This window comes from Cottoperca gobio, chromosome 5 (assembly GCF_900634415.1).
Source record: "Cottoperca gobio chromosome 5, fCotGob3.1, whole genome shotgun sequence".
Taxonomy (NCBI): Eukaryota; Metazoa; Chordata; class Actinopteri; order Perciformes; family Bovichtidae; genus Cottoperca; species Cottoperca gobio.
Genome location: NC_041359.1, coordinates 21,236,906 through 21,254,743, shown reverse-complemented (window position 1 = coordinate 21,254,743; position 17,838 = coordinate 21,236,906). Strand labels below are relative to the sequence as shown.

Below are 17,838 nucleotides of genomic sequence, written 5' to 3'. Positions count from 1 at the left end.
CTTTAACCAAGGTAAGTGCGGCCTTTGCTAACATGCTAATCTTCTGTGAAGTCTTTGCTCTGCTCTGCTGCTTCTGTGCTTGGCAGTATTAATGAATTATGTCACTGCTGATGGTGTTGGCTGTCCTGTTGTTACCCTGCATGCTTGCTCATGAGCGGTGTTGTTTTAATAATTTCTTCTTTTATGCTGCTTTCATCTACATTTGTGCCTGCTTTGTGGTGGTGGTTGTTGTTGTTGTTGTTGGTTGGCATTCTCATGCTCCAGTGTTTTAAGTGTTTTGTTGGCATACTTCTCCCCTCTGGTGTCTAGGCTTCATGGTAAACTCACATTTTAGGTGACCTCATTCACATTCACATGTTCATTCTCAGCCAAACAGAAGTCTTCTAGTCAAAGCAATGTGTTGAGGTGAGACCTTGCTTTAGTGTTTTAAATGTTACTTGCTGAGCTCCTGTGCTATGATTTGTGCATATGTTACACTCAACTGTCCATGTCCTGTTTGTGTGTTGCTTCTCTGTGTGTATATACAGCCTGTCTTAATCTGCTGCTGCACTTGGTAGATTTACTCATCTCAGTTCACAAGTTAGCATATTCCCTTCGTGGTCTGTGTTACCCAGTAGGAAAATGGCCACACATGAAATATATTTTATATAATGGCTGGTGTCAGACTCTGTATCTAATGTGGCTTTTTTAAGGGAAGTATTTATCCCCACTCTCCAGTCTCTACTGTGCTGATCTCCGTTTATGGTTGTGGAGCGAAGCAGCGTCTAAATACCAAATATCAGTTCCGTATCGCTCTGTATTCACATGATAAATCCGCTGAATAAATTTAAGGGTCACGCATTTCATCATTTAACCAATCAATAGTAAGGCTGCACAATATATATATTTTTTGTTATCGTCATCACGATGTCAACTTGCGTGAAGAAGCAGAAAGGCAGAACCGAGTACACTTTAAAACGTTGAATATCGCAAGTAATATCGTTATTGCGATATTCAACAATGTTATCGCATATTTTCCTCATATCGTACAACCCTGTAGAATAGTTGTTGCCTTGACACTGAACCCCAATATGCTCATTTATAGAATGTCACAGGGGACATAAGCTTCAGCTAGATGCCTACAATGTCATGATCTTGGGTCTTGCTATGAAAAGCTAATTTACATTGGATAGTCTTTAGTTTGTGGGAGTCTTTTCCTTTGTCCAAGCTATAGAAACATGCTGTATGTGAGATTTATTGCTGGATTCAAATGGTTATGATGTCACTTGGCAAGGACAATAAATACACTACACTTTAGCTGCTATAGTCAAGTCCAATTCCACATAAAGGTCTTAATTACTGCTGATGGGGTCATAAGGGGCATCCTCTCTTCCAAGAAAAACATTGAAACTATGGGACAGATTTTCAACACTTTAGTCTAGAGAGCAACAATTTCTCAATGTATACATATCAACATGATTCCCATATTGCTGTACATCATAGATATTAATCATATGATTACATGGACTGTTTTTGGACTGGTCGCACAAGTTCAAGGAGAATATTAAACATGTTTAGTATGAGACTGACACTGACACTGAATCGTTTATGAGTCATTACAATTTGTAAGCATGGATTACAACATTTCTCTCTTCTGGTTTCCCTGAATGTGAAACATCCGCATGGACCACACGGTTAGTCTCTCCCCCGGGCCAATTTTAGCTCTGAAATGTTGTCAAATTGAGATGCCCGTTTGATATCACTATGATGGCAGAGAATGCTTGCAATGCCGTTCCTGTTATTTTTACAGAGTTCAACTGGATCACACATTGTGGCGGACAAAGCGGCAGGGATACTATGACAGATTTAAACATCAGCAAAGTATATTTAATCTACTCTCCATGTGTACAGCTTAGATAATTGCTCGACGACAACCTTACTTTGTAAATAAAGTCCCTCGATTTGAAAGATTCCTTAAAGATGTTTAAACTTCGGAGATGTTATGTGATGTAAATTCTCTTCCTATCTAAGCCACCATCTGCCTGTGCACTTACATTTCTGGTAAATATACTCTGGAATTCTATTTAATTAACTCTATACATTGACCTGACTGAACTTTAAAACACGACACGGTTGGTTGCATTATCGTCATCCTCTCTCTGCCATAACTGAATCAGGGCTAAAACACAGGAGACCATATAAGCTGGAAGAGAACGGAAGACCTCTAATAGGAGCGACAGAGGGAGGATCAACGAGGTTTAATATAGAGCCAGTTAGGTATTTTGGGACCTGCATTTCAAAGGTGAAAATACCTCCCTAGACCGTAATACATACTAGGACTCTGTTGCTCCAAGCGCTGCCCGAGGAAAAGATTGACTTGGACGTAAAAATGTGGCATCAGGCTTAATTGAACAGTCAATTCATTGTGTCAGTAACAAATATTTTTTGTTGGCTGAAATGTAACTAAAATCTTTTAATGCAGTGTTGGAGTTGTGAATAGACCTTCCGTAAAGTGACGATGACATTCACCCTCAACCAATCCAATAGGGCTGCAACTGAGGATACATTTCATTATCGATTATTTTATCTTTTTGTTTTATTGATACATCGTTTGGTTTATAAAATGTCAGAAAACAGTGAACAATGTCCATCCTAGTTTCTCAAAGTCTAAGGTGATGCATTTAAATGTATTCTTTTGTCACTCCCATAACCCAAAGATAATCAGTTGAATATGATATAAAACAGAAAAGCAGGAAATACCCACATTCACATTTTGAATGAAAAGTTAAATGGTTGGAGATCATTTTTCGATTTATCCTTGCAGCTCTACAATCCAAATCCATACACGGATCAGCGCAGGCCCCGGGGTTTCCCAATGTGGATTTAGGAATAAGATGTGAAATTGCATAATGGACTGAAATTGTCAGTGTTGTGCTTTATCACACCCAGAAGAACTGGGGAATAGAAATATAAACTTTCGAGTGCCAGAGCAGCGCAGGCCCAGGTCAACCCCCACTGTATGTGAACAGCTCTCACCTTTCTAATCTTTAAGAAAAACACAGGCAACATGCTCTTCATTTACATTAAAAACAGACTCCTTTGTTTGCAATTAACTTTTGACTTGTGAACGTTTGACACGTTGTGTCATTTGGCCTTGTTCAAAGCACTTTGCTTTGGCTCCCCTCCTCATTACGTGGACTTGAAAAAATTTGTTGACTCTCAGCATCCACAGCTTGTTGTCAGATTCATTTAGATCTATAAACCCCTCTGAGGGTTGTGTCTCCAATGGCCTAGCACGATGTCTGGCTGCATTACCAGATGTTGAAAAGCCAAATTCAGGGTCCGCAGCTACTTCACTTCTCTTTCTGCAATATCTTGGCCCCGTTTCATGAAATATTTCGCTTCTCACAAGCCAGTGAATGTGTGCACAAAGGACTGAAGGCACAGTTGCATAAGACTGCATTGTAAAAGCATTCTGTCACAATAAAATGATGACAGAAGAAGCATGCTGTGCTGGCATTTGCAATGAGGACCAAGTGATGATGAGAAAAGCTGAATAGAGTGATCGCTTTTTCAGGACCTCATACAGATCTGAGCTCCCATAAACAGTATTTTAATATCTTCTTGTATAATTAGGACTGTTAGCTTTACAGTATGTATCTTGTTGTTAAGATATATGACAATTTAGCAGCATATAAATGTTTTTTTATTGTACATTCTAAGGCCTTCTAGTTTGAGGGAAGTAGCATTTTGTTATCAGCAGCATAACCAGCGATAGTGAAGCTGGCAGTAATGACAGTGAGGCTAATTAAAAATGAGCTCCATGTACCACCATACTGTGTGTTACTGACAACATCAACTTTCATCACATTAACAGAGTGTTTTTTCAGATCAGAAAAGTTTCAGTTCACAAACTTAGACCCAGGGATACCGATGGGGAAAACAAAACACATTAACCTGAGCATGAAGCTCCTGGACACTGATCCAAGGGGAAGCACTGGGTTCGATATATGTATACCGTCTTAAAAATAATGAAATGTGTGTCACCAATGATCCATAGCTTTAAAAGCTAACTTGAACTTATACAGCGTCAATGCAGCATGTAGGGAAGTTTTGTTTTCAACAGAAACAAAATAACATCAAAAGCTGCATCTGATAAAGCGTTGAAAGAAGATGTCAAATAAACATTTCCATAGCATTCTGGAGTTTACTGCCATCAAATCAGAGGCATGAGAGGTGGATGAAAAATAAGAAATGGCTACGACCAAGAGACGCTTGAAGTAGCAACAACAAAGGCTGCAGGCATGATGGCTAACTGGGTGTTCAGATCAGAAACAGCTGCGTTGGTGGAGGGCATGTTGTTTAGATCCAGGAGGGGCCGTTTCAAATCATAAATCAATGAGTTTGAAGACTTGTCAGAAACCAAATCACTGTAATATTATGACACTGGATTTGACAACTTTGGAAAGTCATCGCGTCAAAGAAATGTTAGCGTCCTTTGACGATAAACTGAAAGTCCGTCGTTTCTTGTTAAGTAATCTACATTGAGCGTGCACCTGCTTGTATTCGATTGGCCTACACAGTGCCTCGTGTTGCAGCAATATCTTTACCGGATCTTTAAAAGCAATTTGTTTTGCAGCAGTAGCCTAATTGAAATGTACGAGGGGGGCTGTGTTTAAAAAAAAAAGTAAAAAATTAAAATGTACGCAGTGCTGCTGTCTGTGCGAACACGGCCCGAGAACAATTGCTTGAAGCCGTCGGTGTAGCACTGAAACAAAACATGGAAACAAAGACAAAGAACCAGAGGTAGAAATTATAAAGTTCTCCATGAGGCAAAACAGCCAGAATGTGTTAGACGAATTGCAGACAGTCATGTGGGGTACTGTATGAAAAATGTAACCCTTTCAGACAGTCCAAAGTCCATATGAGGTTAATTCTTCCTTTTTTTTTTGTGTGTGTCCTTTTCCTCTCCAGAGAACCTGCCAAGATTCAGCTCTGCAGCAAGTATACGGCCACTTTAACTGAAAGTCCTCGCTTGTTCTCCGGTTTGCCGGTCCGTTCGGTTCACAGTGCGATTGTCTGATCTTATTCGAGTAGGAACTTTTTCACAAGCTCCCTCTGACTTTTTTTCTCAGTTCATTAGAGTTGCACTCATTAGCAGCAACTGCCTATTTGTATTTTAAAATCATTTGTTTGCAGTACCATTACAATATCATTTTAAATGATGCACAGTCAGTGTTTTTACAATATCTCAAAAACATTCTCCATCTCTCTTTCTATATATCCCTCTCTCTCTCTCTTCAGGCTAAATATTATTGTTATGATCATCGGTATAGCAGTATGTCATGTTCTCACACAGTCTTTACACACTGTAAAACAAGCAGACATTATCTCTCATATCTCTGCGTCAAACAAGGCTACATTTAGAACAGAATAATACAATATTCAGCCATTTTGTATCAAAGATTCAAAATTTGTCTCAACAAATTCTCAGAAACACTGTTAGGCTATTGAAGCAGCACGCGATGAGTAACTGGGCCTAATTTCCAGTTTAGCATCAAGGTGTGTGAAGTCTCTGCTTCAGGAAGTGTCAAAGGATCAGAAAGCCAGAGGTATTACAGTTAAGAGATCCCAATTATACATCCCATAATAAAATGCAGTCTTTAGCGCGCAGGTTATTGAGTCAGTGGTGACTTCGTGATTGGTCCGGTCTCCTCGTTAGGTTATGTCCAGCCAATCAGGTCGCTTGTGGGGCTTGCAGGTGTGAACGTCCACCAGGTCCTCGCAGTCGTTGCACTCCACAGCGCAGCACCACTTGAACTTGCACTCGCACTTGGTGACACGTTTAACACGCATGGTGTCGTAGCCCCGCCCGCAGCACATGACCTCACAGCCGTCTGTGCCTCTGGAGGACTTGTTGCACACTCTGCCTGATGTGCCCAAGGAGCCTGTAAAGAAATGTTCATATTTGTTAGAGAGAAAGTAATAGTTTTCTTCGAGCATACTGAAACGTCACGTTCGGCAATGTTGTTGTTTATCCCCTGCTCTTTTATTATCTTTATTATTTTATTATGTTATGTGTTTTTTTGTTTTTTTCAGTAGATACGGTACAGTTGGATTATCTGAGTTTAGAAGCCGCTGCTGGAAATGAGGTTTATGATAGGGGTGGGCAACATGGCCAAAATCTTCTATCCAACTATATGTCATTTTATATTATAGTAACGATATTTATCATGGTACAGTATTCCATTTTTGAAATAACCATAGTTGATGGCATTTCATTATTTTCTTCTTTTATTTGGATTCCCATTCGATCCAAAACAACTGACTGGATTCTCAAAATTGCGTTGTCGCCTACGATTGACCCCTTTCAGATTACACATAGGCTAGTTATTTAAGATGTAACAATAAATCCACTAATCGATGCTCGATCAACAGAAAAATCAATATCGTGTTGCTGTTTTCAGCCTCTCAAATATGGAGATTTCCTGCTTTTCTCTGTTTGTTATCATATCAAACTGAATATCTTCGGGTGTTGGACTGACAAAACAAGACATTTTAAAACATCACCTGTCCAAGGTAATGTAATCAAATTAGAGAAACTGGGATGGACCTTTTTCACAGTTTTCTGACATTTTATAATCCGCAGATTAGTTGATAACGAGAATAATCTTTACTTGACCCAATGATAATACAAATATAAAAATATTGAGAAGTGCATATAGTACATAAAGGAATTAGAAATCTATTTTCTAAATTTGAACTACATGTCCCTTTTCTATTGCACACACAGTAACTCTATAGTCACTCTTCTTCTTCTTCTTCTTCTTCTTCTTCTTCTTCTTCTTCTTCTTCTTCTTCGACGGTTGTTACTAACATATCAACTTCATTCCCTTTTTAGAAAGCCATCCAGATGCTGTGGATGTCTAGAACTGCTGATGTTGGCAGTTAACCACCTCTGAACACCAGTGAATATTTTAAAGCTGAAAACTGAAACTATTTTTCCAAAGTGAAATATCCCTATTCCCACACTCTCCGATTGGGTATTGGCTTACAGACACGCTGACAGAATAGTCTCGGAGACAAACACAAAGGTGTCCATGTACTCGGGTGTAAAATGTAAGCCTAAGATCAGATGCCACATCTAATAACAGAGCATCCCTGAAGTAAAGAAGAAAAAGGACAAGAGGAGATATTCCCCTCAGGCTCAAGGGAGTGGATGCTAGTACTGACCAAAGGAAGGAAAAATAATCCTGCATGTATCCTTAGGCTATGAATTCCTATACAATGGAGATTAGTGGCGAGGAGGGTCATAAGCTTCTTTTAAGATCACCTTTTAACAAGGGAAAACGGCCTTTACTTTGAGGGAACACACCTCCATTATCCCTGAGTTTGTCAAGATGCAACCAAGCTAACAGGCAAGCAGGAGTGGGAGAATCTGGTAGTACCATCAGGTCCCCTGCACATACGCTCCACGCTATCTTACCTGAACCTATTAACAGTGAGCTGGTGAACTCCTTCACGCTCTATTGAAGGGGCTGGATAGGAGGAGAGAGACAGAGCTTAACAAGGTAAAGCAAACACTGGGAATTAAAGGAGATGTTAAAGGTCAAATCATTGAACGTTAAGCTGTGAAGGAATGCAAATTGATTACCTGAGACTCTTTTTAAATTAATTTGACGATTTTGCTGATATAAAACTTCAATACAATATTTGTACGTGTCTTAATTTTGAAACGGTCCATGTACTAGGGATTGCCCGGATCCCAATACGAGTCCTTTTAATATTGGGCTGATACAGAGTCCAATATGGTTTTGTCTTTATTTCAGCTGATACCAATCCATTAAAATATGCTCCGATCTTCCCTGATATGATCCTAGGGTTCGACTCGTTACATCTCAACTACATACACAATACAGTTAGTTTAGAGCAAGGTGTACCCAGGACATCATGTCTGTTAAGAGAGATTGTCTTTGAGTTAGTCAGATATCCTACATCAGACTTGATTTTGGTGCTTTTTAAGGGCCATAAACCAAATGATAACCTATAATGTGTTGGGTTGGTGGCAGAATTCTGGTGGGAAACTAAAAGTAGATCCTGAGCAATAAGTCAGCCGGATTAATGTATTTGGTGATATTGGCTTATCGCACATCCGTATTGACATATACTGTATATGTTCGCCAAAAAGGAACAAATAAAGGAATTTGGAAACATTTAGGTCATTACATAGTTTGTCCTCCAGAGGCACTGGCAAATTTAATATATGATCTGCTAAGTCTCAAGCTCAGTACATATCTTGGGCACAATTCTTTCCCCCTTCCTTAAACACACAATCTTTTTCTCAACGACAACCTAATTCTTCATTCATTCATTTACTCACCTGCTGTGCGGTCCGTGAGACAGTAATCTGGCGAGTTCTCGACGTACACTAACTCGTTCTTGGTGGTTCCCTTGAAGTCCTTGTCAGCCACCATAAAGCCCGTCCCGTCCTGGTTCATGGTCACCTCGATGGCTGAGTTGTACTTCTTGCGAAGGTAGTCGCCACTTCTCCTGAAGTCAGACATCGCCAGCCAGCAGGTCCTCAGAGAACAGGAGCCACTGACCCCGTGACACTTGCACTCCAGCTTCATAAAGCGCTTCACTGCCTAGAGCAGAGGGCAAAGGTGACGGGGTGTTAAGCCAGGGATGTTGCCCATGGCATGGTGTAGGTGTGATCAGCCCTGCGTCTGGAGTTTACTTTAAATGATGTTCCTGTAGAGACCTTTTGAAATGACCTGTCTTGTCTGTGTTGAAGATAAAACTAAATCTATTGATAAAAGCAGATTCATGTTTGGAAATGTAATCTCACTTTGCTGCCTGTTGCCAGGAGTGTTGCCTGTACAAGAACCCAGAAGAATATTTTATCCTCATCCTTAATCTCATAGTCTCTTATAGTAGGACATAGTCTTATAAGTCTAGAAATAAATCTCTCAACTGCAACACAGAGTGATGCTAAAGGTTCAAGTATCAACATTAAAGCTGCTACTCACCATCCGACCGCACCGGTTGTTGTGCAGGTTCATCAGTGCACGAGCGTCTTTCACCATCCTCTCTCGAGCATCTACGAAGGCCTTTGCAAATTTTATGCCGTAGTTGATGTTGTCGCTGCATCCGCCCCAGTCGAAATTGCCCCTGTCGTCGCTGGCTCGCCCTCGCTTGTGGCCGTCGCAGTTGCAGATCTTTAGCTCCCCCTGACTGCAGGCCCTGGTGATGGCGTATACCACTCCTGCCGAAGAGATGGCATACACGAACGCCGCTTCACGGCTACCTGGGTGCGCAGGAAAGAGAGGTGTTGTAATTTAAAAAGGTTCAGAAAATATTAGATTATTTTCAATGGAAAATGTTTGACAGTGTTTTTTTAAACATTTTTTAGGAACCACGCCATAACGGGTTTTGTTTCTTTCTCTGGTTTCATTCTCTGCTTGTTTCAAGCTGTTCTTTGAGGGCTTATATTCTCTGTGTTACTGCTCAGCAAAGCAGCCTTTCTCCAGTATATTCCAGACAGCAGGATTACAGCAATCAGTCCATTTATGGTGGATGGTCCAGCAGCATGTCAGCTATAACATCACAGTCCATCCGACTCTCCTTTCACCTTTTATTTTGCACAGATGGCAGCTTTCTCAGTCACTGAGCTGTGTTTTCATTTCAGACGAGAGGAGATTTTGGGGGTTATTTGGTCTGGCTTTCCCACCCACCTCCTGTTCTCATTCCTACTCACGCAATGAAGCAGAACACAGGCGATATGTCAGGGAGTAAAGCTTTGTCTGGCTGCCAGAAACATCTACCCAAATATTTACATCTCCTATTACTGTTTATACATCCCCAGTGTGGATCTCTCGATCTGCTACTTGTTTTCCGGAGAACATTCACTTTCCCAATCTTCCCTCATTCCAGAGAAGGTGAAACACCCACAACAAGTTCTCTTTCTGTTTGTATTCTAGGACAAAGTTGAGTTAATAAGACACCTATTAATTCTCTGCTTATCTGGTAACAGCAGAAACATTTACGAGGATGATTAACTCGAGTGTCACTGACATAAACAACCACTGTCACGCACGTACAAAGAAACCACACAGATAGAAATCCCAGTCACACATGTGCAGACTCACTTCGCAGCATCACCCTGCCAAACACGGTGTGGTCCCGGTCCAGCGTGCTGCAGTTCCAGCGGTGGTGCCTGAACTGGTGCTGGCACTCTTTGATCCACTCTTTGGCTCCCTCACCGATGGACTGCATCATGTCCGGGTGCCGCTGGCACAGCTGCCGCTGCTTGTTCACCAGGCCGGGAATGTTGTCGCAGATCACCCGAGCACCTAGCGCTCCGATGTACCTGCAGACACACATAATTGATTGTGATAAGTTAAAGGGGCACTCCAACCATTTTTCCCACATAATGTTTAGTCATCAGCTTAGCCTTTGTAAAGAGGTACATGATATTGTCTTCTGCGGCTCTGGAGGAGCTGCGTCGAGTCTGAGAAAATAAGCCATGATGATGTCATCAGGGTTATCTCAGCTTGGTCTTGTGTGGCATCTCCGCAGTGTCGGCAGAATGGCTTTTAAGTGTGTTCACGCATTTTTTGCAAGACGGAGACCCCTGCTGCCTAAATTAGCTACTTTTTCCGTGTTATGTATTTATAGTGTTTCATTAACACGTAAATCCAGATAGATACAAACAAACAAACTGCGTTCCTCATTTTAAATGAATAGTAAATAGTATTTGTGTTAATATTTTTATTTTATTTAAGTGTAACCACTGGTTTGTTGTCTTTTCTGTAGTTCTTTTGACCAAGTAGGAGATATTGAATCTGTAAAATATTCCAAATATCTCCAACTTCTTGGTTGGAACCACTTGCTCGTCCCAACCAAGAAATAGTCACACACATAACCCCCCCTCATCCCCCGACCCACTGTAAAGTGGCAACTTGTAGTAAATACAAAGTGTTTGGGGAGATCCAGAGGGGATGGTGGGCGAATTTAGTTATTCTTGGACAAAGCCAGGCTAGCTGTTTGCCATCTTTATGCTAAGCTACGTTAGACGGCTGCTGTTTGTAGCTTCATATTTAGTGTACAGAAAAGAGAACCATATCAATCTTCTCATCAAACTCTCGGCAGGAAAGCAAAATTTCACAAAATGTCGAACTACTTTTCTTTGAATCGAGATTACCGATCTAGAATCCTACTGGCTGATGTGCCCATTCCCCCCCCCCCCCCCCCCCCCCCCCATCCATACCCCTTGTCTACTTGAGACTCAGATATTCAGGACGTAGAGGAGATTATTAAATTCCTCACGTTCAGTGAAAAGGACTTCTTTCCCTGTGACAGTCTTTTGCTTCCTGCTCTATTCAGACATAATCCCTTACTTTGTAGCAACTCTTAAAAGGGTGGATCACATGCTGCTGGTATTGTGACACTGGGGGGCCTCTTATCGACAGGACATGAGGACAGTCATCTACAGTGCAAGTGACCGCTCAGGCCTTTCCCCCTTCCAACCACACATATCAACCATATGCAGACGCTCCCCCCCCACCACCACCACCACCACCACCCTCCTCCCACCCTCTCTAAGCCTGCACGCTCCACTCTCCATCCGGATATCATTATAGTGCTTAATCGCAGCCACATTTGTGTCGCCTGGCCACCGAGACAGAAACGGACGTAGCAGGCAGTTTCCACTCCCGTTAAGGCTGTCCCAGTCCCATTCTAACGGTGACTATCTGCCTGAGCAGTAAAGCAGAGCAGAAGCACTACTTGTGTTTATTGTGTGTTGTACATACCGGCTGTGCCGAAAGACCCCTGACTGTCTCCAAGAGGACACACACATAGAAAGAGAGAGGGAAGGGGGTCCTGTGCAGCAAGACACATGGTGTTCATCTAAATTATCGCTATGGTTAAAAATAGGCCCTAACAATACAAACCAGGATTAAATAAGTATAATCATTAGGACACAAAGCTTCCAAGCTGCCATGCTCTGTCTCTCTTTCTCTGGAAGTTCTGAGTTATTTAATCAGTTATTTTTTCACAATGTATTTGCATAAGACTGCAGAGGAATTACACAATGGAAAATAGGATAACATATGATTTTGGCTCTCTTGGGAAATTATTATTCATAACATTATTTACAAAGGGTGCATTTTTTAATCTAGATTCGTCTGTAAATCAAAAGCTAATTTGTAAAGGGTGAAGAGCCATAATTCAAACATGAAGGAAGAAAACGTAGAATTAGAACTGCTTCACTGAGGTTGGTTAAATCTAAAGTGCACATCAAATACAATTTATGTAAGTGTGACACATGAGCAACTATTTCAGGTGGGTGGGATAGGGGGGGGGGGGGGGGGAGGGCACACCCATTCATGTTTTGTTTTTTTTTCCTCCTCTGAACATTTAAAACCTCAAGAGAAATCATCAAGGGGCATTTATTCATGCACCAGCGCCTGCACCAGCGCCTGCACCTGCCACTTGCTCTGGGCAAGATTGATAGATAGGGGAGATTCCCCCCAATACCATTAATCTTCATAAACACATGACACACATTGCTGTGCTGAACATTTCACTTTGCATTGATATAAAAGAAAAAGAAAGAAATACAAAAACAAATTCCCATGCAGAAGAGAATTTAAATAAAAGTGTTGCAATTTAATCTTTTATTGAACTACAAAAGTTAATTTTTGGAGGTTTGCTTGCTAAAAACCAACCGAATACCTTCATCAAGACCAACATGTTTATCAGATAAGCTAAGAAAGTTATATATATATCCCTTTAAAAAAAATAAATAAAAAAATACCCGACAGAGGAAAACACAAGAGTAAATGGTTTTAACCCTTTGTCTACCTTTGCATCTATAACTTCACTTTAGTTTTACAGATGTTTATTTCATCTCACCCGTACATCCTGATTGTAATTCAAACGCATCTTTAATATCAGCACATGCACTTTAAAGATCTCACTCACCACCACGATGAATCCACTCTCGGTGTGAAAATGAGCAGGAGCAGGATAAAAATGAAATATATTTTAGAGATGGGTTTGGAGTGATGTTGGATTTTTGTCCCATGTTTGATCCTCATAGCCCTGCTGCTGTCTGATAAACTCCGAGATTTCATCAGACAAAACATGTTTCTTCCTTTCATGTGTTGGCAAAGGCTGAACAATCATGTGTGAAAGTCCTTGAAGATTGTCTGCCGTCCATCATCGGGGGGGGGGGGGGGGAGAAAAAGCGCGTCACAAGGAGGGAAAGTGCTTTTAAACACCACCAGTTACCGTTTAATAAAGCCATACAGCTTTTCTCTCAGTACATCCATAATCTTCATTGTCGTCGCAGATTGAAATGAATGAATGAGCAGAATAAGTCCTTGGTCTCAGATGTCTCTAACAGTCATACGTTCACATTTTCTCCTCAGTTGTTGCGCACCGAATGTAACTACATGTCACTACAGCTGAGGTTTGTAAAGCACACAATCCGATGCTGTAGCGCAGGAGCGAAAGTGGAGTCGAGTGGAAGAACCGTTCTCCGAGGATGTCACAGACATTGTGCGCACCTTTCCTCCTGTAGTCTGGGAATGAAGATGCGCACCGAAACGCGCAGCGCTCCGCTCCGGTGCGTCAGCTGTCTGTGACCCGCTCCCTCCACCCCCACTCCCTTTGTCTGAAAATTACTAATAGCGGTATGTAGACCAACAGACAGCAGGAAAGGAGATGTGTATATTTAGTTTGATGGAAACATAATCCCTGACTGTTATGTCAACTGGTTAAAAACCCACGCATCCAACTTGTTGCTACATCAGAACAACCAGTACAGCCTTGCCCAATGATATTCCTATAACATGCACCTATTGTGTCTTTGTATGTCCAATAGAATGATGCAATATTTCCCCTATAGGGACTAGTTCCCTCAGTTATGCCTTTTGTATTTTGTACAGTTCAGTTTATTATATGAGGAGGTTGTTCTCCTGAAATGTGAACCTTTTGTGTTCAGAACCATTAAGGACTGTGTTATAACACACTTAATGTTAGGAAGTTGTGCGAGTGAACCAAGAGGCCTCCTGCGACAAACATGTATTCACAGAGATTCTTAATGGTGTTGATTTACAAAATGAAAACACCAGAACCAAACGTTGGTGTTTCCAATAATTAAAAATTAGGCAGGTAGGTCATTTCCGATGTCCGTTTGTGTCATCAGTGTAGAGGCGAAAGTTTTGCTTGGGAACCCTCAGCTATGAGGGGTCAAGCTTTCGTACTTTGACACATCATTAAACAGGAACTTGGTGTCTCCATAGAGATGGGTAATCCTTCCCAGGGGGCATTTTAGAGATGGTTTCATATGCCTGCTGGTCCAGTGTAATGCAATGCTCTTACAGAATGAAACACATAAAATCATCTTTGCTGTTGTATGGACTCTCTCAACTAGTGATGTATAAGATTCTAACTGGTTCAAGAAACCCATTCAAAGCACTTTCACAATTAAATAGTAGTAAATGTGCACGGATATCAGACCAAGAATTCCACTTGTTTCATGAAAAACATGCCCAAAGGTTTCATCAGTTAAATGAAGTTTGCATCAAAGGGTTTTTCCAATGTTTTGCCACTTGTTTGATATTAGGCTACATGAATACAATTGACTTGGACCCTCTGTTTGGACAAGACAAAACTGCCAAATAATCCTTTAACAGTGAAAACCAAACAGAGGAGAGATTCCTCTTCCGGGCTGGACAGGCATGCAGTGGATGTCGCAGAACGTGCACTATGCAGAAACAGAATGACACGTTTGGGTAAATAGACTGCTAACATGTGAAAAATGTTACTGCTGACAATCACCATGATGAAGCCATGTGTAGCTTGCAAAGCGTTGGTCATTTTATATACAAACGGCCATGTAAATTTAAAGGCATTTTCATTTTTGCACAAACCCTACAGTGTGCCTTGGATTACTTCTGAAGGAGACTTGCATTTACATGTTTTCGAAACCGCATTCCACCCGCCCGTGCAATGAGCTCTTCACAAGAGGAAAAATGTGCATCTGGGCAAACATCAAGCAACTTCCAAGTGTCACTAAAAAAAACTGGTCGGACTTGAACCACCCAACCTCGTCTCTACCTACAAAGACCTGAGATACCATTCACACAGAGGGTGAGGAGACGAGAGGAGAGGCTGAATGTCTGGACTGAGGCACCGACGGCTCAGAAGCTGGAAGAGTCTACTTCAAAGCTGAGAATCACAATGGACTGGCAGATACAGTGTATGCAAATATCTGAGACAAAATATGTCATTTTAAATGTCCTCCTGTTATCGTTGAGGCTGGGAAAGGAAATAGAAAACATTTTGGCCTTTGTAATTAATTTGTGTCCACTCCCTTGTCACCGCTTTGAGGAGACAACTCCACATACAGTAGAAGTAGCCTCCTGCTTATGCATAGTGGTTGACTTGACATGGCTTATATGGCATGTGCTGTAAAGCTTGGGTTCTCCAAGTTTGGTATGGAGCCAGATATAGTCCTTTTCCAAAATGATTAATACGTTCTAAAATGTTGCCTCCGTGCCATGCAACTCAGGGTAGGAGAGTAAATTTCTTCCACCCGGCTCGAAGCACAGTGAACCTCTCATGTAATGCCAGCGGAGTGCATGCTTGTAGTTCAGCTCACATCAACAGTCCAGAGCCAGAAACAGGTTTGTCTCATCGAGCCAATGTGGAAACATATGACCCACCTCAAGGACACTTCTGGCTTGTATCCCTGCAACTTCAGTGAGTCACTTGGTGTCTAGCAGGTAGAGCGAGACGCTGACAAGACTGTGTGTGTGTGTGTGTGTGTGTGTGTGTGTGTGTGTGTGTGTGTGTGGTCATTTTAATCAGTGCCAAATCCAGGGGTGTTAGTTAAAGACCTACATAAAGGTCAGTAACAATGTAGCTGCCTAAAAATACCAAGGCACAGACAGAGAGTGTAATAGTGTGTTTGTGAATGCATTCCAAATTACATTTTCTTAAAAGGTATTTTTTTTTATACAACAAATAAATATACATAAATCTGTGTATTTTACAGTATAGATGTGTAACCTTCAATCCAGTGTCCTTTCTGTCGCTGGACATTCTTCCCTCTTATTCTACACACACACACACACACACAGACAAACGCACACATATCCCAGCTGTTTGTCCTTCAGTTATGTCATACCTGGATTTGGAGCGACACTCGGATCCTCATTACATGTGACCCTGTCTTTCTTTACCCCAGGACAAGCTATAGATTTTACAGTGACAACTCTATAACAAATTGCTTTACAGCGAGCAGGTGATGGTGGCGATAACACTCGTCATCCGGCCCTCCCTCTCCTTCTGTCTCGCTTTGAGCCAGCTCCAGCTGTGGTCTTTTAGAGGCTCAGTGTGGGGGCCCGAGCTCCTATTCTAGGCCCATCTCATGGTCTGGGCTAATTTTGGACGGAGAAGAGGGGACAACGAGGGAGAAAATGAAAAAGAGAGCAAGCGGATAAGTAAACGATTGGACCACTGCACAGATGACGGTGATTATGACATTGATGTAGTGCCGGTGCAGTGACAGCAGCTGATACACACGAGACGATTCATGACTTGATGTGCCGCTTTTTTTTGCTTTTGTGCAACAGGACTAAAACGAGAAGGTCGTAAATTTGTGGTTCAACTCATGACAGGTTACGTGCTCCCTCCTTGACCTCCGTTTTGTCATCTCATTCTCACAACATGACACTGCAGCCATGACACCATGTGTCTTATTGGATGTCTGCTTATGTGCACCACAGTCATAAAGTACAGCACTTACCAGATCTGCCCAGGAGGGACATGTGGCGTCTGCAGCAATCGTTGTCAAGTTCAAGTTCATTTTTATATATATATATATATATATATACAGTGCTTTATCACAAGCACGCCTCAAGCAACTTTACAGAGAAAAGATTCAACAAATGTAAATCAGAACAAATTGCAAAAAACGTAAAATACCATATAAGTCCTCTCCAGGAAAAAAACAAAACAGGATTCGCCAACTTTCTGAGGTTGGCCACTTAAAAAGAAATGTCATCCACTCCTCTGCGATTTATTCGTAGGGAAAAACTTAATTATTACCGCTCTTGTCATGTGGAATCCTAACAGGAGGATTGCCAAGATTCCAAAAAAACAAATTTAGGCATGTTTTTATCCAAGTCATGCACTCCTAAGCCTGTATCAGTCAGTCTGAATATTAAGTCAGTGTTTGAATATAAATGCGTCCAAATAAATATAAATTCAACGCAGATATGAAAGACATCCAAGTTTTGAATGAGAGGCATAAACACTACCCAGACAAAGTCAAAAAAGACACCAAAAAAAATACACACTTTTATGTCTTCTGCTCAGTGTTGTGGATTAGTCTCCCAGCAGAGGACTACAGTAGAGTAGAGTGAGCAGCCATGCTGGCAGTGACAGCAGCGAGGACGTGGCCCCTCACAGCTCATCAACCTGAGCCTGTGTTTATGGTGGCCCAAGAAAGATGGGGCTTTTCCGGAGGACCGGGCGTGCCGGCCCTGTTGTCCTGCACTGGAATGTTAATTAGGTGAGCTGATCAGTGAAGAGGTGACCCGTCCTGTTAACCAGCCAACCCTTCCCCAACAACCAAGAGGGGGATTTAGTGTGACGGAAAAGCCCAGTCAGCGTGTGCTCTGCCTATATCGGCTGTGTGTGTGTGTGTGTGTGTGTGTGTGTGTGTGTGTGTGTGTGTGTGTGTGTGTGTGTGTGTGTGTGTGTGTGTGTGTGTGTGTGTGTGTGTGTGTGTGTGTGTGTGTGAGACTTTATAAAACACAGGGAAGATATTTGTCAAGTAAA

General features: G+C 41.7%; 1 protein-coding gene across 1 annotated transcript; it reads right to left on the bottom strand.

The window, feature by feature from the left end:
- Positions 1-5,468: 5,468 nt before the first annotated feature.
- Positions 5,469-13,145, bottom strand: LOC115007784 (protein Wnt-2b-A-like). The gene is made up of 5 exons (XM_029430747.1): positions 12,967-13,145; positions 10,128-10,348; positions 9,009-9,286; positions 8,360-8,624; positions 5,469-5,927 (listed from the first exon to the last, which is right to left on the bottom strand). Exons 1-5 carry the CDS (start codon positions 13,143-13,145, stop codon positions 5,698-5,700), a joined length of 1,173 nt encoding a protein of 390 aa, XP_029286607.1. The 3' UTR covers positions 5,469-5,697.
- Positions 13,146-17,838: the final 4,693 nt, after the last annotated feature.